This window comes from Diadema setosum, chromosome 4, assembly GCF_964275005.1.
Source record: "Diadema setosum chromosome 4, eeDiaSeto1, whole genome shotgun sequence".
Taxonomy (NCBI): Eukaryota; Metazoa; Echinodermata; class Echinoidea; order Diadematoida; family Diadematidae; genus Diadema; species Diadema setosum.
In genome coordinates this window covers 8599296-8615665 of record NC_092688.1, presented here as the reverse complement: position 1 = coordinate 8615665, position 16370 = coordinate 8599296, and the positions used below count along the sequence as shown (strand labels likewise).

General features: G+C 38.8%; 1 protein-coding gene and 1 pseudogene across 1 annotated transcript; both read left to right on the top strand.

Annotated features, from left to right (window-relative positions):
• Positions 1-3376: 3376 nt before the first annotated feature.
• Positions 3377-4920, top strand: LOC140227468 (UDP-glucuronosyltransferase 2A2-like; annotated as a pseudogene).
• A 7967-nt stretch (positions 4921-12887) lies between these two features.
• LOC140226835 (UDP-glucuronosyltransferase 2B1-like) lies at positions 12888-14516 on the top strand. The gene has a single exon (XM_072307262.1). It carries the CDS (start codon positions 12888-12890, stop codon positions 14514-14516), a length of 1629 nt encoding a protein of 542 aa, XP_072163363.1.
• The last annotated feature ends 1854 nt before the right edge of the window (positions 14517-16370 follow it).

The following is a 16370-nucleotide window of genomic DNA, read 5'->3' as shown; positions in this document are numbered from 1 at the left end:
CGAAACTATACGCGCGTTCTATTTCGGGATGTTACAGTTATTTTGTTGTTTTTGTGAATTGATGTCACAAACTTTCAATGTCTAAATTTTCGCCAACCACCTAAACCAAATTAAGTGCAATCTATGTCTATACAGTGTACTATGTGTGTCTCACATCTGAAAATAAGTTTTCGAAAAAACGAAAATGAAGATAAACAATCAAGCAAAATTCTTTGAAATACACCACACAGCGTCTTTGTACTATACATATCGTGTTTCATATCCACATAAAGAATTCGTGTCACTTGAACAGTCGTGTTATGGTGCATGCGTTATTTTTTTTTTTGATATATTAATCAAGATTGAAGGACGACAACAGTTTTACCGCTGGCATCCCTCTGTATGTAAATGATTCTAAGTTTGCAAAGATATTTCTCTCATTTACCACAACGTATTGATTTTTGTCAAGCTAGTATCATTCAATTTGGGAAAATATTCCCGATTTACTGCAGTATAAGGATGGATGCTGGAAATCTATTTAGGGGGTATAAAGCTTGCAGAACAACACCTACGGACACAATGCAGTAAAGGCAAGAGGGAAGCTAGCTCTTTTGTTCTTCAATCCAGAGTGATCAAATAATATTTGCGTCATAAAAGGTGTCCGCAATAACTAATTAGATTTTGCAGCAAAGTCACCTCGAATGCTTACACAAACAGACCAGGAAAAAAAAAAAGGGGGGGGGGGGCATTCAGGTTCTTCAACAGAACTGCACGCAAGAGATGTTAAAGGGACATCGTCGTGGTTGACAAAATAGTCTTTGGTTTCACAAAGAAGTTCTATACTGGGAAAATGAATCATCTGATTCTCTTCTGTTCGTGTCTGAAGACACTAAAACCATTGTTGTTGACGTTCAAACTCACTCGCACGCTATACTATTCGATTTAGCGGAATTAGTATTCGATGTTCTATTTGCATTGACAGAAAATCAACACTGTTGAGACTGATGAAAACGGGTAATGTTATTTATTGCGATCTCCGAATGTTCGCTAATCAGAAAAGGACATAAAGTTCGGTATTCCGAAGGTTCGTTAATCCGAAAATGATTTAATAGTTCATTTTTCTGAAGGGTCAGCTAATTTATAATGAAATAAGGTTTGCTTGTTCATTTCCATCTGAGAAGATGGCTGGATAGGCCATTCAGCTACACTAAGCCGGTTTAAACGTTCTTTTTAATAAGAATGTTATCAGATCTAATCATCTGAATGTTTTTAACACCTCTCTTTTTAACACTATACATTCATCATTAATACTCTTACAAGCGATTTTGCTTATATTCTGGTCCCGTTGTTGATAGTTGACATGTACATACATTTTTCTCATCATTGATGGCCTTCCTGACTGGCCGAAAGCAATTCATGCACTGCGAAGATTATGTTAAACTTGTTGCTGTTTTCTTATTTTTAACTTCTGATTTGTCTTGTATTTCCATTATTCCCCCCCCCCCCATCGATCATATACTTCCGCATTTCCTGAATGTGGCATATTAGATCTCGACTTCTGTTCTCATTTATTTCTTTGTTATATATAATGAGCAGCAAGGGTTGCTAAAATCCTTGGATGTGTGTGTGTGTGTTTGCTTCAAAGAGCGGGACTGTAATATACAAGCTAAGTTTTTTAGCAGAACCCTCCACTTCATACAGCCAACGTAATGACCCATTATTTCATAAACGTTGATTAAGTACCATGTACGGCCCTAACTTTGAATAAAGTTTCTTACCTTTTTCTAAGTCACATGTTGATGTCTATTCAGACAATAACTAGGACCCGTTTATGATTGTTCTTGATTTTGTATTCGAAATGGGAAATAAATGAAATGAGATGAAATATTTCTTTCACCATTAGCATTAATCCTGATATATTTCGGCTTTTATCTTTTTCCCTTTTCTTTTTTTCTTTTTTTTTTGGGGGGGGGCAAGGACTTGTTACACAACCCTATATTACGTAACGTAAAGATTACTTTGTTCAAGTTCAAGTTCAAGTTCGAATTTATTCGTTTTTCCACAATAAAGTAATATAAACATAAATCTCACTTTCTTGAGTGACAGAAACAATGCATGTAAATTTGTACAAAGAAAACGACAATAATGGGAAAAACTAACAGTATCAATACATTGCAATTGTTGCAGAGGTAACGAAAATGAAAGAATTGTCAATATGCACTGTGTGAAAAAAAGGAGGGACCCACTAAAAAGACAATGCTTGTAGAGTTTGGGGCCCTCTTGTATTAAAAACTCGATGCAAAATTTGACTGAATATAACAACAAAGCAGCACGAAAAGTTTGGCTTGATCGTTTGTGCTTGATCGTTCATCTTCACTAAAATATAAACACGTATTTCCATTTGACTGACAATCAATTCATTTTGTAATTTGCTTACAATTTATATATTTGACGATGTAATGAAGGAAAACTCACACTGAAGATGTTACCCCCCCCCCCCTTACAAAAGGATTCACATGGTTGTGTATACGTCACTTCCGGTGTAGCTGGAGTGAAAGCAAATAGCTCTCCTGTACATGTGCGGAGATGTGACGGGTGTAAATGCCATGCGTGCATGAAGCATGCAGCAGTTTACAAATCTACGTGGTGATTAGACGACACGGCGTCCGTCGGCGTTCAAAATCCCCGATTTACCATTCTTTACGTAATTTATTAATAACATTTCTTTGTGGCGAGGAGAAATGTTAAGATTTACTATTTCTGACAGTTTCATGGAATTTCAAAGCCAATTATAGAGAAGAAAAGTTGATAATTTCGTCTTGAAATTACGTTGTTACACTGTAGTTTGTTTTGCACTCCAGCCATCGCTTAATACCCGGATGTTTGACCATAACAATGCGAAGGAGAGAATGACGTACAATTTACTTGTACGTACAAGCCTGGCTACAATTATTAAGTACATGTAGCAGCACATTTATGATTATTTTATTGAACGTAATAGCCTCTATCGCAATAGTATACAACATACCCGTGATCGGATTGTCTTGTACAATGAATACACATAAATACACACCCACACGCACACACAAACACGCACAAAAGGCCATGCACACAAAGTGACCTCCAGTTCAATGGCAGAATTTCATTCATTTAGTTTTGTTTTTCCCCCATTTATTTAGAGTAGGGTGAGTTTGTACAAAGGGTCGAAACTTTGCTCGGTTAACGACGGCAACTATAAAATGAATATACAATAAAAACAGCCTGCAATAACGTAGATTTCATCACAACATCTGAAATATTAATCTAGTTAATCCACCTGATTAATGCCAGATTGAATGGTATAAGGTGCCAGTCATAATGCACTGGATTGATTTGGGAGAACGGATACCAGCATGCGATGGGTTATTGCTGCTGGGTGTGGTATTTCATTTCAATTTTGCCGGTGAAATCGGCAAACATTCTACTCTCCGGTGGTCTGGGCGACGGCAGCCATTTTATATCCATCGTACCAATCGGTAGGAGCCTATTACAAAAGGGGCATAACGTGACCCTCTTGGTGGCCAATGAGTACCTGCAGAAAGCTGTTGATTTTTCCGATTCGAAACTTTTTAATTTTGAAGTTTTCGACCTTCCTGGACTTTAAGAAAAAAATGGATGACAGCTACAGTCATTTAGGTGATATTGTGCTCAGCAAAGAACCTACAATATCTCAGCAGAAGAAATTGCGCAAACCTCTCAACATTGTTAATGGTCAGGCATGTAGGGCTGTGTTTGAGGATCACGAACTCCTGGAGCGAATGCGATCTTACGATGCCTACGTTCTGGATATCGTCTGGCCCTGTGGAGTTTTCGTCAAATCCTATCTCGAGAGGCACAAGGACACCAAAGATATTCCAATTGCGATTTTCGCTCCAATGGTTCCGATTCCGTTTATCTTCGAACAATCAGGTACCCCTTTCGTACGTTATTATCAACCCGTCGCTGTGACCACTTTCTCTTCTTTGACATCATTCTCTGAACGATGCAGAAGTGTATTCTTCTACTTTTTAACCAACGCAGTAAGTAAAAACATTTTTCCTGGGTCCTTACAAGAAGTTAGTATCTGACTACGAGTTAGACCCCGGTCTTACGTGGAGAATAAGTTAGTGAGCACGTAGATGTCTATTTCATCAACTCTGACTTCTCTGGGTAGTATCCATTTTCGTTATATGCCAAACGTCATACCAGTTGGTGGTGTGACGTCAAGACCTGGAAATCTTCTAGACGAGGATCTGAAGGAGTTCATGGAAAGTTCCGGGGAACATGGAGTTGTTGACGTGGTCGACTTGTTTATAGAAGCTTCTAGTCGGATTCCTCACAAAGTCATCATGCACTTGAAGAAACTTCCCTCAAGGAAACTGCCTGACAACATCACGGCGTTACCATGGTTACCCTTCAACGATCTCATGGGGCATCCAAAAACACGAGCAGTCCTATACCATGGTGGCAACAATGGCTATTACGAAGCTTTGTATCATGGAGTTCCCCTCGTCGTCATGCCTCTAGCAAGTGACCAATATGACGTGGCAGTAAGGGTCCTCAGCAAAGGCCTTAGCACGAAAATAGATAAGAACAGACTCAGTACAGAACACATACGAACAGTTAAAGGAAGTGTTGTCCAATCCTAAATATCGGGCTACCGCCAAACGACTGTCCGCCATCTTCCGAGACCGACCGATGAAGCCGGCCGATACGGCTGCATTTTGGATTGAGCACGTGATCAAACATGGAGGGGAACACTTGCGCCCACCAACTCTTGATATGCCATTCTATCGGATTTACATGCTTGATGTAGCTGGTGTTGCTTTTCTATTCGTTGCCGTTGTGTACTATTTCATTGTTTGTTTAGTTGAACGCTGTTGTTGCCGTAGAATTCGACACGGAAAAGTGAAGCGAGAGTGATATTCCAACATGCTTTAAGTACCGATATTGATATTTACGTGGACTAGCTTCTTACTACCCTGACAAGACATGTCTTTTGTAATTGTCATGCATCATTCATAACCTTCACATGTTACATTGTATTGCATGTTGGTTTACTCGTTCTCTGGCACTTGTTTGTTATGTACAAGTGTTATGATGTTTATTTTAATGAAACATAAATTTTAAGTTCAATAAATCGCTGATTTCCTCTTGACAGTATTTAAGATTACATGCAGACTGACGAGCGTAGCTTTGAAATTGAAACAAACTTAAACAGAGACGATGAAGCCGTTCAAGATATATGAAACAAATTATACTGAACTTTCAGTAGTATGCGCATATTTCATGAGCGATGTGCAAGGTTACTTTCATCAAAGATATCTGGGATCTCTTGCAAAAATTGTGATTTGAGATTGATGTTGAAAACTTCGATCGAACACAAAGATTAAACGCAATGTATGGCAATGAAATATGCATCAATGCGTTGCAATAAAACAGATTGCAGTACCAAAACACCACTACAATTGTACTATGATACATCTCTATGGCTCTTATTTCTTCTCAGTACTTGCTCTATGTCGAACAATAACACCGTGGACGAGCTTAAATGCAAAAATAGACAAAATCTTTGGGATCGTCTACACACGGGCGGTGAGTTCGCTCAGTCGGTAGCGCGTCTGCCTCATGATCCTAAGGACCCGGGTTCGAACCCGAGTCTGGACTGAGCGATGGTGTGTGTAAACATACCGTCCCCTCTAGCAAGAAGCAAAACACTCTGTCCCTCGGATAGGACATAAAATGGAGGTCCCGTGTCTGAGAGAGTCACAGCTCGTGCACGTAAAAGATCCCGCTTCATTCATTCATCGCAAAGAGCAGGGTGTTTAACCCGGTGAAGTGGTCCCAACTCACATCCAACTGGACCCTATGGAAGACCAACTTAGCATAGCTGAATATGGGCTATCCAGCCATCTCCTCAGATGGAAATGAAAAAAAAAACCAACAACAAACAAACAAAACAAACAACAACATGCACGCATGGTAAAATGATGACTTGTGTAAGTACGCCCTGTACGGGCCCTTGAAAATATTCTATCTATTGCGAACTTATGGGCGAGTATACTTTAGTTTGTTTTGTGTTTTTTCTTCAAGATTTAGCTGTATTACATATCAAATTTCGAAATTTGGTCGTCGTTTTCTTTATATCGACTCTCTCTGAGGTTAGCAGAGGTTAATGATACACAAATCGGTTAATTTTAGGGTCCGATAACATGACAGAGGTTTTGTGACTAGTGTGGCTAGGTACAAACACGTTTTCCACAGCATTTGATATACATTTCATTAAATACTATTGGAGTTCAAATGCATTCGCAATTCTTGTTAGAGAATTTGATCTTTCACTGTCAATTTGTTGCGATAAACAACACCGACAGACTATTCGGAGGTAATTGTCGCAAGAGATGGGACACCTTGGCACAGTTCCTGTGGTATGTACCGGAATGCTGCAAAACATTCACGAGATAACATTCAAAGTTTTATTCATTCCCCATAAGGGCGGACGTCCACTTGGGCGCGGACAAGCCCCGCAAGGGTTGCGGAAGCAAATTTTGTTATTTCGGCATCCTGTCCGCGACAGACGCGGAATAACTTTGTGAATCGGCTTGTCCTGGGACATTCCTAGGACTGTCCGCGGACTGTCCGCGGACATTCCTAGGAATCTCTCCGGAAGAGCGCGAAATACCTCGGAATATGCTAATCGTAGCCGGGCAGCGTGGAAACATCTAGGATAACACCAGGAATGAACGCGGACAATCAGGATGCCTTCCGGACAACACAAGTTAGGCATGCGGACAAACTGCGGACAATACCAGGAAAATGGAAAGGTATAAATTTGGCGCTGACTTTGACTTTTCCTCATATGACTGCTAGCCGTCGTTGATGCTCCTTGTTGTGCTTCCGCAGTAGCGGCTGATATTATATTAATATGATTGGTCAATATCATTTGATAAATGTGACCACCAAAAGTCGAAGAATAGTATTGTCTGCATGTCGGCTGACGACTCATTTTTTTTTTTTTTTTAATTTGTCTCATCTGGGAGAACAATTTTTTCCTCTGCCTACAGTCACATGGATGATATTCGCAAACTTTTTGAACCATATATATATATATATATATATATATATATACATAAAAATGTAAATGTATATACATATATATATATATATATATATAATCATGCTGATAAGGTAGCCCACGTGTGGGCAAGATGAAAAGATAAGTAACAAAACTGCAACAAAGTTCATGCTGTATTCACCAACGGTTTATTTCTTCACAAGAAATAAACCGTTGGTGAATACAGCATGAACTTTGTAAAGTTCATGCTGTATTCACCAACGGTTTATTTCTTCACAAGAAATAAACCGTTGGTGAATACAGCATGAACTTTGTTGCAGTTTTGTTACTTATATGTATATATATATATATATATATATATATATTCTTTATTCCCTTTTTTTAAGACATGTGCTTTATCCATCGTGAAGTATACACATGTTTTGTCTGATACTTCTGTAGAGCATGCCAAAATGATCCTAATCAATAATTTTTTTCTTTCTCTGATATTTACCCTTGTGCATCTCTAACCCTCTCTTATTTTGATCACTTTTGAACATTTTCAAGTCCGAGAATTTTTTTTTCATGCTTAGAGCTTACTAGCCTATTGTCAATGAAGTGTAAAAATAGGGAAATATTTTTAACCTACTTTAATTTACTTTTTTTATTTGGGGGGGGGGGGTTCAGCTGGGCTGTCAAATTGGACAATCGAGTTTATTTGCAACTAAAACAAAAAGAGAAGAAAAAATATTAGATAATAACAACAACGAAAATCATTCAGGTAAAGAATATTTCTGAAATGATTTGTGATGCTTAATGTGTACTTAAATATATACACTCAGCAAAAAAAAAAATAATAAGACAGAAATTTAACACTTTTTCGAGTTCATGATTTATTGCCTTTTCTCTCATTTCACTTGAATTTTTTTGAAGTGACAGAAAATTCTTCATTTTCCTCAATCATCTTTAGCTTTCATTGTTATTTTGGGCTTCAAAGATATATATTACATTGTAATGAGACCACAGGTATATCTTTGCAACTGAATTCATGCTTTTCAGTGTGATGAATTTGTCTTTTGTTCTAATATGTTGTATCATTAGAAAGCATTTACGTATGAATAACAACTTGTTCATGTTTATGTAATACATTAACATTTGGCCAAAAAATCTATGCTTTTTTTCTGAGTGTACTTCCACCTACTTTTGTGATTTTTCAGCTGGGCTGTCACATGGGACAACCTAGTTTGTTTGCAAATAAGATACGAAAACAACATAAAGGAAAATGTACTATAGTAAGTAATAGGAACCAGGAAAGTCACCCAGATGAAAAATAATTTCTGAAAAGATGAAATCAAAACAAACTTACTAGGAAGTTAGGGGGCTGATTTCACTTCTTTCTGGTTGCTTTTGGCACAGTCTCTACTACCTTATTCTTTGCCTTCTGGGACCGGGAACGTGCGGACAGGTTCCCGAAGGAGTGCGGAATACCAAATTTGCATTCCGGAGCTGTCCGCGTCTTGTCCGCGCCCTAGTGGACGCCTGGTCTAAAGACCAGGCGTCCACTAGGGCGCGGACAAGACGCGGACAAAGAAGACCAGGCGTCCACTAGGGCGCGGACAAGACGCGGACAAGACCCGGAATGCAAATTTGGTATTCCGCACTCCTTCGGCAACCTGTCCGCACGTTCCTGAACGTGTCCGCTCACTGTCCTAAACATGTCCGGGCGTTTCGGCACCTTTGGGAGAGAGAAAAATTTCCGCGTCCAAATTTTGATCGAGACCAAAATTTGGACGCGGAAATGAACTTCCTGACACCTTCGGCGACTTGTCCTGACGATGTCCTGAGGATGTCCCGCTTGTCCGGAACCCTTCCGCTCCTTCCGCACACGCTCCGGAAAGAATCCCGCGGTGTGGGGAAGCTTCGCGAATGAAAGCGGAAGACACCAGGAATGTTTTAGGACAGCGCGGAGCCGATGCGGATCTATATATGCAAGTGTCCGGAACCGATGCGGAAATTTTGTGATCCAGACACGAAAATGTCGACACTTTCAGCGAGCGTCATGCCAATGAAACGCAAAATGAGCAAGAAGGGAGGCGAGGCCCCCATGCAAATATCCCCATCACAGGCACACCTTTATTCTAATGATGAAGAACAGTTAAATCTAAGGATTTTCGGTCCCAGAAGGCAAAGAAGAAGGTAGTAGAGACTGTGCCAAAAGCAACCAGAAAGAAGTGAAATCAGCCCCCTAACTTCCTAGTAAGTTTATGTTGATTTGATCTTTTCAGAAATTATTTTTCATCTGAGTGACTTTCCTGGTTCCTGTTACTTACTATGGTACATTTTCCTTTATGTTGTTTTCGTATTTTATTTGCAAACGAACTAGGTTGTCCCATGTGACAGCCCAGCTGAAAAATCACAAAAGTAGGTGGAAGTACACTCAGAAAAAAAAAAAGCATAGAATTTTTGCCGAAATGTTAATATATTATATAAACATGAACAAGTTGTTATTCACACGTAAATGCTTTCTAATGATACAACATATTAGAACAAAAGACAAATTCCTCACACTAAAAAGCATGAATTTAATTGCAAAGATATACCTGTGGTCTCATTACAATGTAATATCTTTGAAGCCCAAAATAACAATGAAAGCTAAAGATGACGGAGGAAAATGAAGAATTTTCTGTCAATTCAAAATTCAAGTGAAATGAGAGAAAAAGCAATAAATTATGAACTCGAAAAAGTGTTGAATTTCTGTCTTATTTTTTTGCTGAGTGTATATATTTAAGTACACATTAAGCATCACAAATCATTTTAGAAATGTTCTTTACATGAATGATTTTCGTAGTTGTTATAACCTAATAATTTTATCTTCTCTTTTTGTTTTAGTTGCAAATAAACTCGATTGTCCTATTTGACAGTAAATTAAAGTAGGTTGAAGATATTTCCCCATTTTTACATTTCATTGACAATAGGCTAGTAAGCTCTAAGCATGAAAAAAAAATTCTCGGACTTGCATCATTGCAAAATGTTCACAAGTGATCAAAATAAGAGAGAGTTAGAGATGCACAAGGGTAAAAATGAGAGAAAGAAAAACAAATTTAATGATTAGGATCATTCTGGCAAGCTCTGCAGAAGTATCAGACAAAACATGTATATACTTCACGATGGATAAAGCACAAAACTGCAACAAAGTTCATGCTGTATTCACCAACGGTTTATTTCTTGTGAAGAAATAAACCATTGGTGAATACAGCATGAACTCTGCTGCAGTTTTGTTACTTATCTTTTTATCTTGCCAACACGTGGACTAATCTCTCTCTCTCTCTCTCTCTCTCTCTCTCTATATATATATATATATATACTCTCTAAAAAAAATTGAGTGAAAATATTCACTCTTAAGGAGTGAATTCAAAAAAGAGTGGATTTAGAGTGAAATTGGAGTGAATTTTGAGTGAAAATGTTCATTTTGGAGTGATCTCTGAGGTCACTTTAAAACGAGTGAAAAGGAACATTTTCACTCAAAATTCACTCCAATTTCACTCTAAATTCATTCTTTTTTTAATTCACTCCTTTAAGAGTGAATATTTTCACTCGATTTTTTTAGGGAGTATATATGGTTCAAAAAGTTTGCGAATATCATCCATGTGACTGTAGGCAGAGAAAAGATTGTTCTCCGAGATGAGACAAATTAAAACAAAAAAAAATGAGTCGTCAGCCAACTTGCAGACAATCCTATTCTTCGACTTTTGGTGGTCACATTTATAAAATAATATTGACAAATCATATCAATATAATATCAACAGCTACTGCGGAAGCACAACAAGGAGCATCAATGACGGCTGGCAGTCCATATATCAATTAGGAAAAGTCAAATTCAGCGCCAAATTTATACTTTTCCATTTTCCTGGTATTGCCCGCAGTTTGTCCGCATGCCTAACTTGTGTTGTCCGAAAGGCATCCTGATTGTCCGCGTTCATTCCTGGTGTAATCCTAGATGTTTCCGCGCTGCCCGGCTACGATTAGCATATTCCGAGGTATTTCGCGCTCTTCCGGAGTGATTGCTAGGAATGTCCGCAGTCAGTCCGCGGACAGTCCTAGGAATGTCCCAGGACAAGCCGATTCACAAAGTTATTCCGCGTCTGTCGCGGACAGGATGCCGAAATGACAAAATTTGCTTCCGCAACCCTTCCGGGGCTTGTCCGCTCCCAAGTGGACGTCCGCCCTAAAGGGATATCTTTCTTGTATGGGTTGTGATTCACTCACACAGGGGACCTCCATTTTATTTCCTGTCCGAGGGACAGTGTTTTGCCTCTGCTAGATAGAGAGGACGACATAATATTATGATAACACACAACATTGCTCTGTAAGACCCATTTGGATTCGAACCCGTGCCCCCCGAACCCGAGCCATTTGATTGAGGGCGGTGTTACACAACACCGACCGAGCCAACACCTGCGTCCATTACTCAGTAATAGCATCCCCTCATATTTATAGTCATATTTTTCATCATATTATGATTCTACACTCATTTAATGGTATGAATTCAATATTTTCCTTTCGATGATAACACACAACATTGCTCTGTAAGACTCATTTGGATTCGAACCCGTGCCCCCGAACCCGAGCCATTTGATTGAGGGCGGTGTTACACAACACCGACCGAGCCAACACCTGCGTCCATTACTCAGTAATAGCATCCCCTCATATTTATAGTCATCTTTTCCATCATATTATGATTCTACACTCATTTGATGGTATGAATTCAATATTTTCCTTTCGATGTCGATCCAATGAATTCTGTCGCAGGTCGGCATGGGAGACCCAGTGAGGCACTGATGTCACCAAGTCTCCGTAATTTTATGCGATTGTGACCGATAGTAAAGGCTTTGTGAAAAGACAGCCCATAACCCTTTGGAATTCTTAGATTCTTATTATGTCCAATTTCACTTAAGGTTCTGTATAATTCTATTGTATATAGTATATTTCGATAATTATGAAGAGAATGTCGGTTGAGTTAAGCACATTTCAGATTTCACACACGGATTATGTACTTCTAATTAAGCCGAAATATCTGGCAACTAATACATCATGCAAACGATATACATGATTAACATAAGACTAACAAACTAGTTCTTTGTCGAGTTGTCAGATAATGCAAATGCAGAACAACTCATGTTTATCAAAAGAATAGAAATGAAACGTTCGTTGTATTGCCGTGAAAATAATTGATATAGGTGGATTTTCAAAAGGTGAAAACAACCAATTGCGAAGAGTCAATTAACTGTTAGCAAAGCAAGCCATCAGTCGGAACAATACGCACTGTACAAAAATATAAGATTCATCGGACGAGCACACAAATCAGCAGATAAAATTACAAGTAGACCTACATGTTATCATAATTATCATATCCGCAGGTTGTTGTTTTTTTTTTGCACGTCTACCCCGTGTGACGTGACCTAATAAGAGATATAAGGTCAGATAAACGTCATTTATCATAAACGAACTCAATAGCTAGCCTTTCTCTCGATGTTTTTTTGTTTTTTTTTTTTGCTTCTTTTTTTTTTTACCAAGTACAACAATGTCACGATCCGAATATTTTTTCGTGTAAATTTGTAGAGTGAGATCGTATACGTATATTTACAGGGTCAAAGTACAGCAAGTTCAAAGTCTGGTCACTGAATGCTTTTTCACGCCAAGATGTACGGATAATAAAAGAACGTTAGAATACAGTTTCTAATCACATACATCCTATCACGCTTTCGCCAGTGATATTCGAGACAACGTACAGTATCTTCTTGTATCCTGTCAGCTCAGATAGTTTAAAGCAAGCATCATGAAGTCTGTGGTGAGCAGATGGACATCAACTTGGAACTGCTTTTTGTTGAAAAGTCTGGTTCTGGTATGTGCATCATTGCAGGTGGAATCGGCAAACATACTGCTGTCCGGCGTTTTTGGTGACGGCAGCCACTATTTCTCCATTGTACCAATCGGTAGGAGCCTATTACAAAAAGGGCATAACGTGACCTTCTTGGTGGCCGATGAATACCTGCACAAAGCAGTCGATATTTCTGACTCGGAATTCTTTAACTTTGAAGTCTTCCACTTTCCTGGCCTGAAAGAGAAAATGAATGAGATGTACGGTCGCTTGGGTGAAGTCACGTTCACAGAGTCAACGCTCTCTAAACAGAAGCAATTGTTTCAACGGATGAATATCATTAATGGTCAAGCGTGTAGGGGTGTGTTTGAGGATCCCGAACTCCTTGAGCGAATGCGATGGTACGATGCCTACGTTCTTGATGTCGCCTGGCCCTGTGGAGTTTTCGTCAAATCCTATCTCGAGGGGCACAAGGACACCAAAGACATCCCAATTGCGATTTTCGCGCCAATGGTTCCGATTCCGTTTATCTTCGATCAGTCAGGTTCCCCTTTCATACCTTCCTATCAACCCGTAGCTGGGACAAGCTTCTCTTCTTCTGCTAGTATGTCATTTTTGGAAAGGTGCAAAAATGCATTCTTTTATCTTTATTTTATTACTTCACTTAACAGAGAAATTTTCCTGAGTCCTTACTTCCAGTTGGTGTCTGACTACAATTTGGACCCCGAGCTTACGTCGAGCATAAGTGTGCACGTAGATCTGTATTTTATCAACTCTGACTTCTCCGTGGAGTTTCCGTTTTCAGTAATGCCAAACGTCATACCAGTTGGTGGGGTGACGTCAAGGCCTGCGAATCTTCTAGACGAGGATCTCGAGGAATTCATGGAAAGTTCCGGGGAACATGGAGTTATTGTTTTCTCACTCGGTTCGTACTTTGCCGAAATCACAACAACACACCCTGACGTGGTCGACCTGTTTATAGAAGCCTTCAGTCAAATTCCACAGAAAGTCATCATGCACTTGAAGAAACTTCCTCCGAGACAACTACCTGACAACATCAAAGCGTTACCATGGTTACCCCTCAACGATCTCATGGGGCATCCCAAAACACTTGCAGTCCTGTACCATGGTGGCAACAATGGTTATTATGAAGCTTTGTATCATGGAGTTCCTCTGGTTGTCATGCCGTTGGCAGGTGACCAACACGACGTGGCAGTAAGGGTTCTAAGCAAGGGTCTTGGCACGAAAATAGATAAGAACAGACTCAGCACAGAACACATATACGAACAGCTCAACGAGGTGTTGTCCAATCCTAAGTATCGGGCTACCGCCAAACGACTGTCCGCCACCTTCCGAGACCGACCGATGAAGCCGGCCGATACCGCTGCATTTTGGATCGAGCACGTGATCAAACATGGAGGGGAACACTTGCGTCCACCGACCCTTGACATACCCTTCTATCAGATTTACATGCTCGATATTGCCACTGCTGCCATTATATGTATAATGACAATTTCTTTCATAGTTATCCGTGCAATTAGGTATTGCTGTTGTTCTAAAAATCGTTTGAAAGCCAAGCGGGAATGACACTTGAATAAGTTTATGTTCTCATGAGAATAATAAAACGAATGGTAGAACAATACTTCATGATGAAAATTGTACTGAAAGAAAGGTGCTTGACATTATTGCTGTACGGGGATCAAACGGCAAGGATTTCTGAACAAGTTCATTGCGATAATGTCTCTTTTTTCAGGGTAATCGCAGTTGATCTTGTGAAACAACAAAATTCTGAAATAAACACTTTTTTATGAAGTTCTCTTTTTTGTCATCATTTGTAAATTACGTCTTAATAAACTATCATAAAATGATTTATAGGACGAAAACTGCTTGCAAAAGTGATTCTGATATTTTACTCATAATACTCCAAAGGTTTGTTTTGTCACTTCGGATTCGTTCAAAGTTTAATCACTAAAAATATTTGAAAATGTTTAGTATGTGACTGAAATAATCTAGCAGTTGTAGCTATAACTATAGTCTCGTAGTGATGAAGGCAGAGTGATGATTCGAATTCAAATTCAAATTTAAACTTTATTTTCGCTTTTTTTTTCCCAACAGAATGTACAAGAAACAGTTATTATAAAGTTGACATTTGATGAGTGTCGATTGGGAGAGATGATGACCTTAAATGTAAAGACAAAAACATTTTCTGTTTTTAATGTGATATGATGTGATTCTATGTGATTTAAATGATGTTATACATATTGTGGCAAAGTGAACTGTGTGGACGAGCTGATTTCATGGTGTCATTTGAAACAAGTAATGCTTGAAATAAGCATTATGAGTGTTATGTGTCCCGCAGAGGCGTAATAGGCACTTTTCATCATTTGCCAGGTCTTTATAAGCATTACCATCGCTTTCAGTATTGTTTGTGCATGTTTAATCTCCGAGTAGTCGAACAAACGACTTGAATTAAGAACTCGCGAGTAAGTTAATATAAAAAAAAATTATCTTAATTATTAATTAGATTAAAAAACAGGCTTTGACTTTTTTGTCGTCCTCATGAAACTACTTTAGGTTGTACATAAAGGTCTGGACAACGATATTTCAAATATGCTTTGTTTATGGCAAATGTTATGGCAAAAACAGTATGAAGAAAGTTCCGGTATACGTCAATTTTATTCATGTATACATTTTGCTGTTTTTATACAATGAAATATTGGCTAGAGCACATATTTTTCCTTAGAAGAGAACAATTCTGAACTAACTTTTGAATCCATGTTTAGAATAATTAAGAATTTATTCACAGATACATCAATGTCCCTTGTAAGAATCAAGACAATAATGATAACAGCATGATAAAAACTATGTAAAAAGTACAACGACATAAAACCTAACGACTATAACAATAAAAGACTCACGCAACGCGAACAGTGATCAAAACCACAGTGAATAGAAATGAGATATTGGAGCACGTCTTTCAAACTTCCTTTCGTTGTTTTTGTTGTCATGTCAAATGATATATAGTCTTGTTTGATTGAGGAAAGAGTAAAAACAAACATTCACATTGTAAATAAGTATTACTGTGTACAACCATCTGCACATACATCTGCACTACTTATGCCGAGTGTTCGTTTGTGTGTGTGTGTGTGTGTGTGTGTGTGTGTTTGGGCAGTTGCATTGACCCTTTTTCCTCACTATAGAAGACGTATATACAGCACGGGTAATCATTACAGCTTACGTGAGAGCATAATTATCCCCGTTAAGTAATAATTGGTTTGTAAAGAATCCGGGAATCAACGAAGAAAGAGATGTATCCGTGCAGCCCCAAACTGGAGCAAGGTCAGCATTAGTCGTACAATAGTTCCAACTTAATCCCTGCCAATAACACCCAGCAGTCACGCAGGAATTTTTATGTTGTCTTCGAGGTGTCAAAATCCTTGA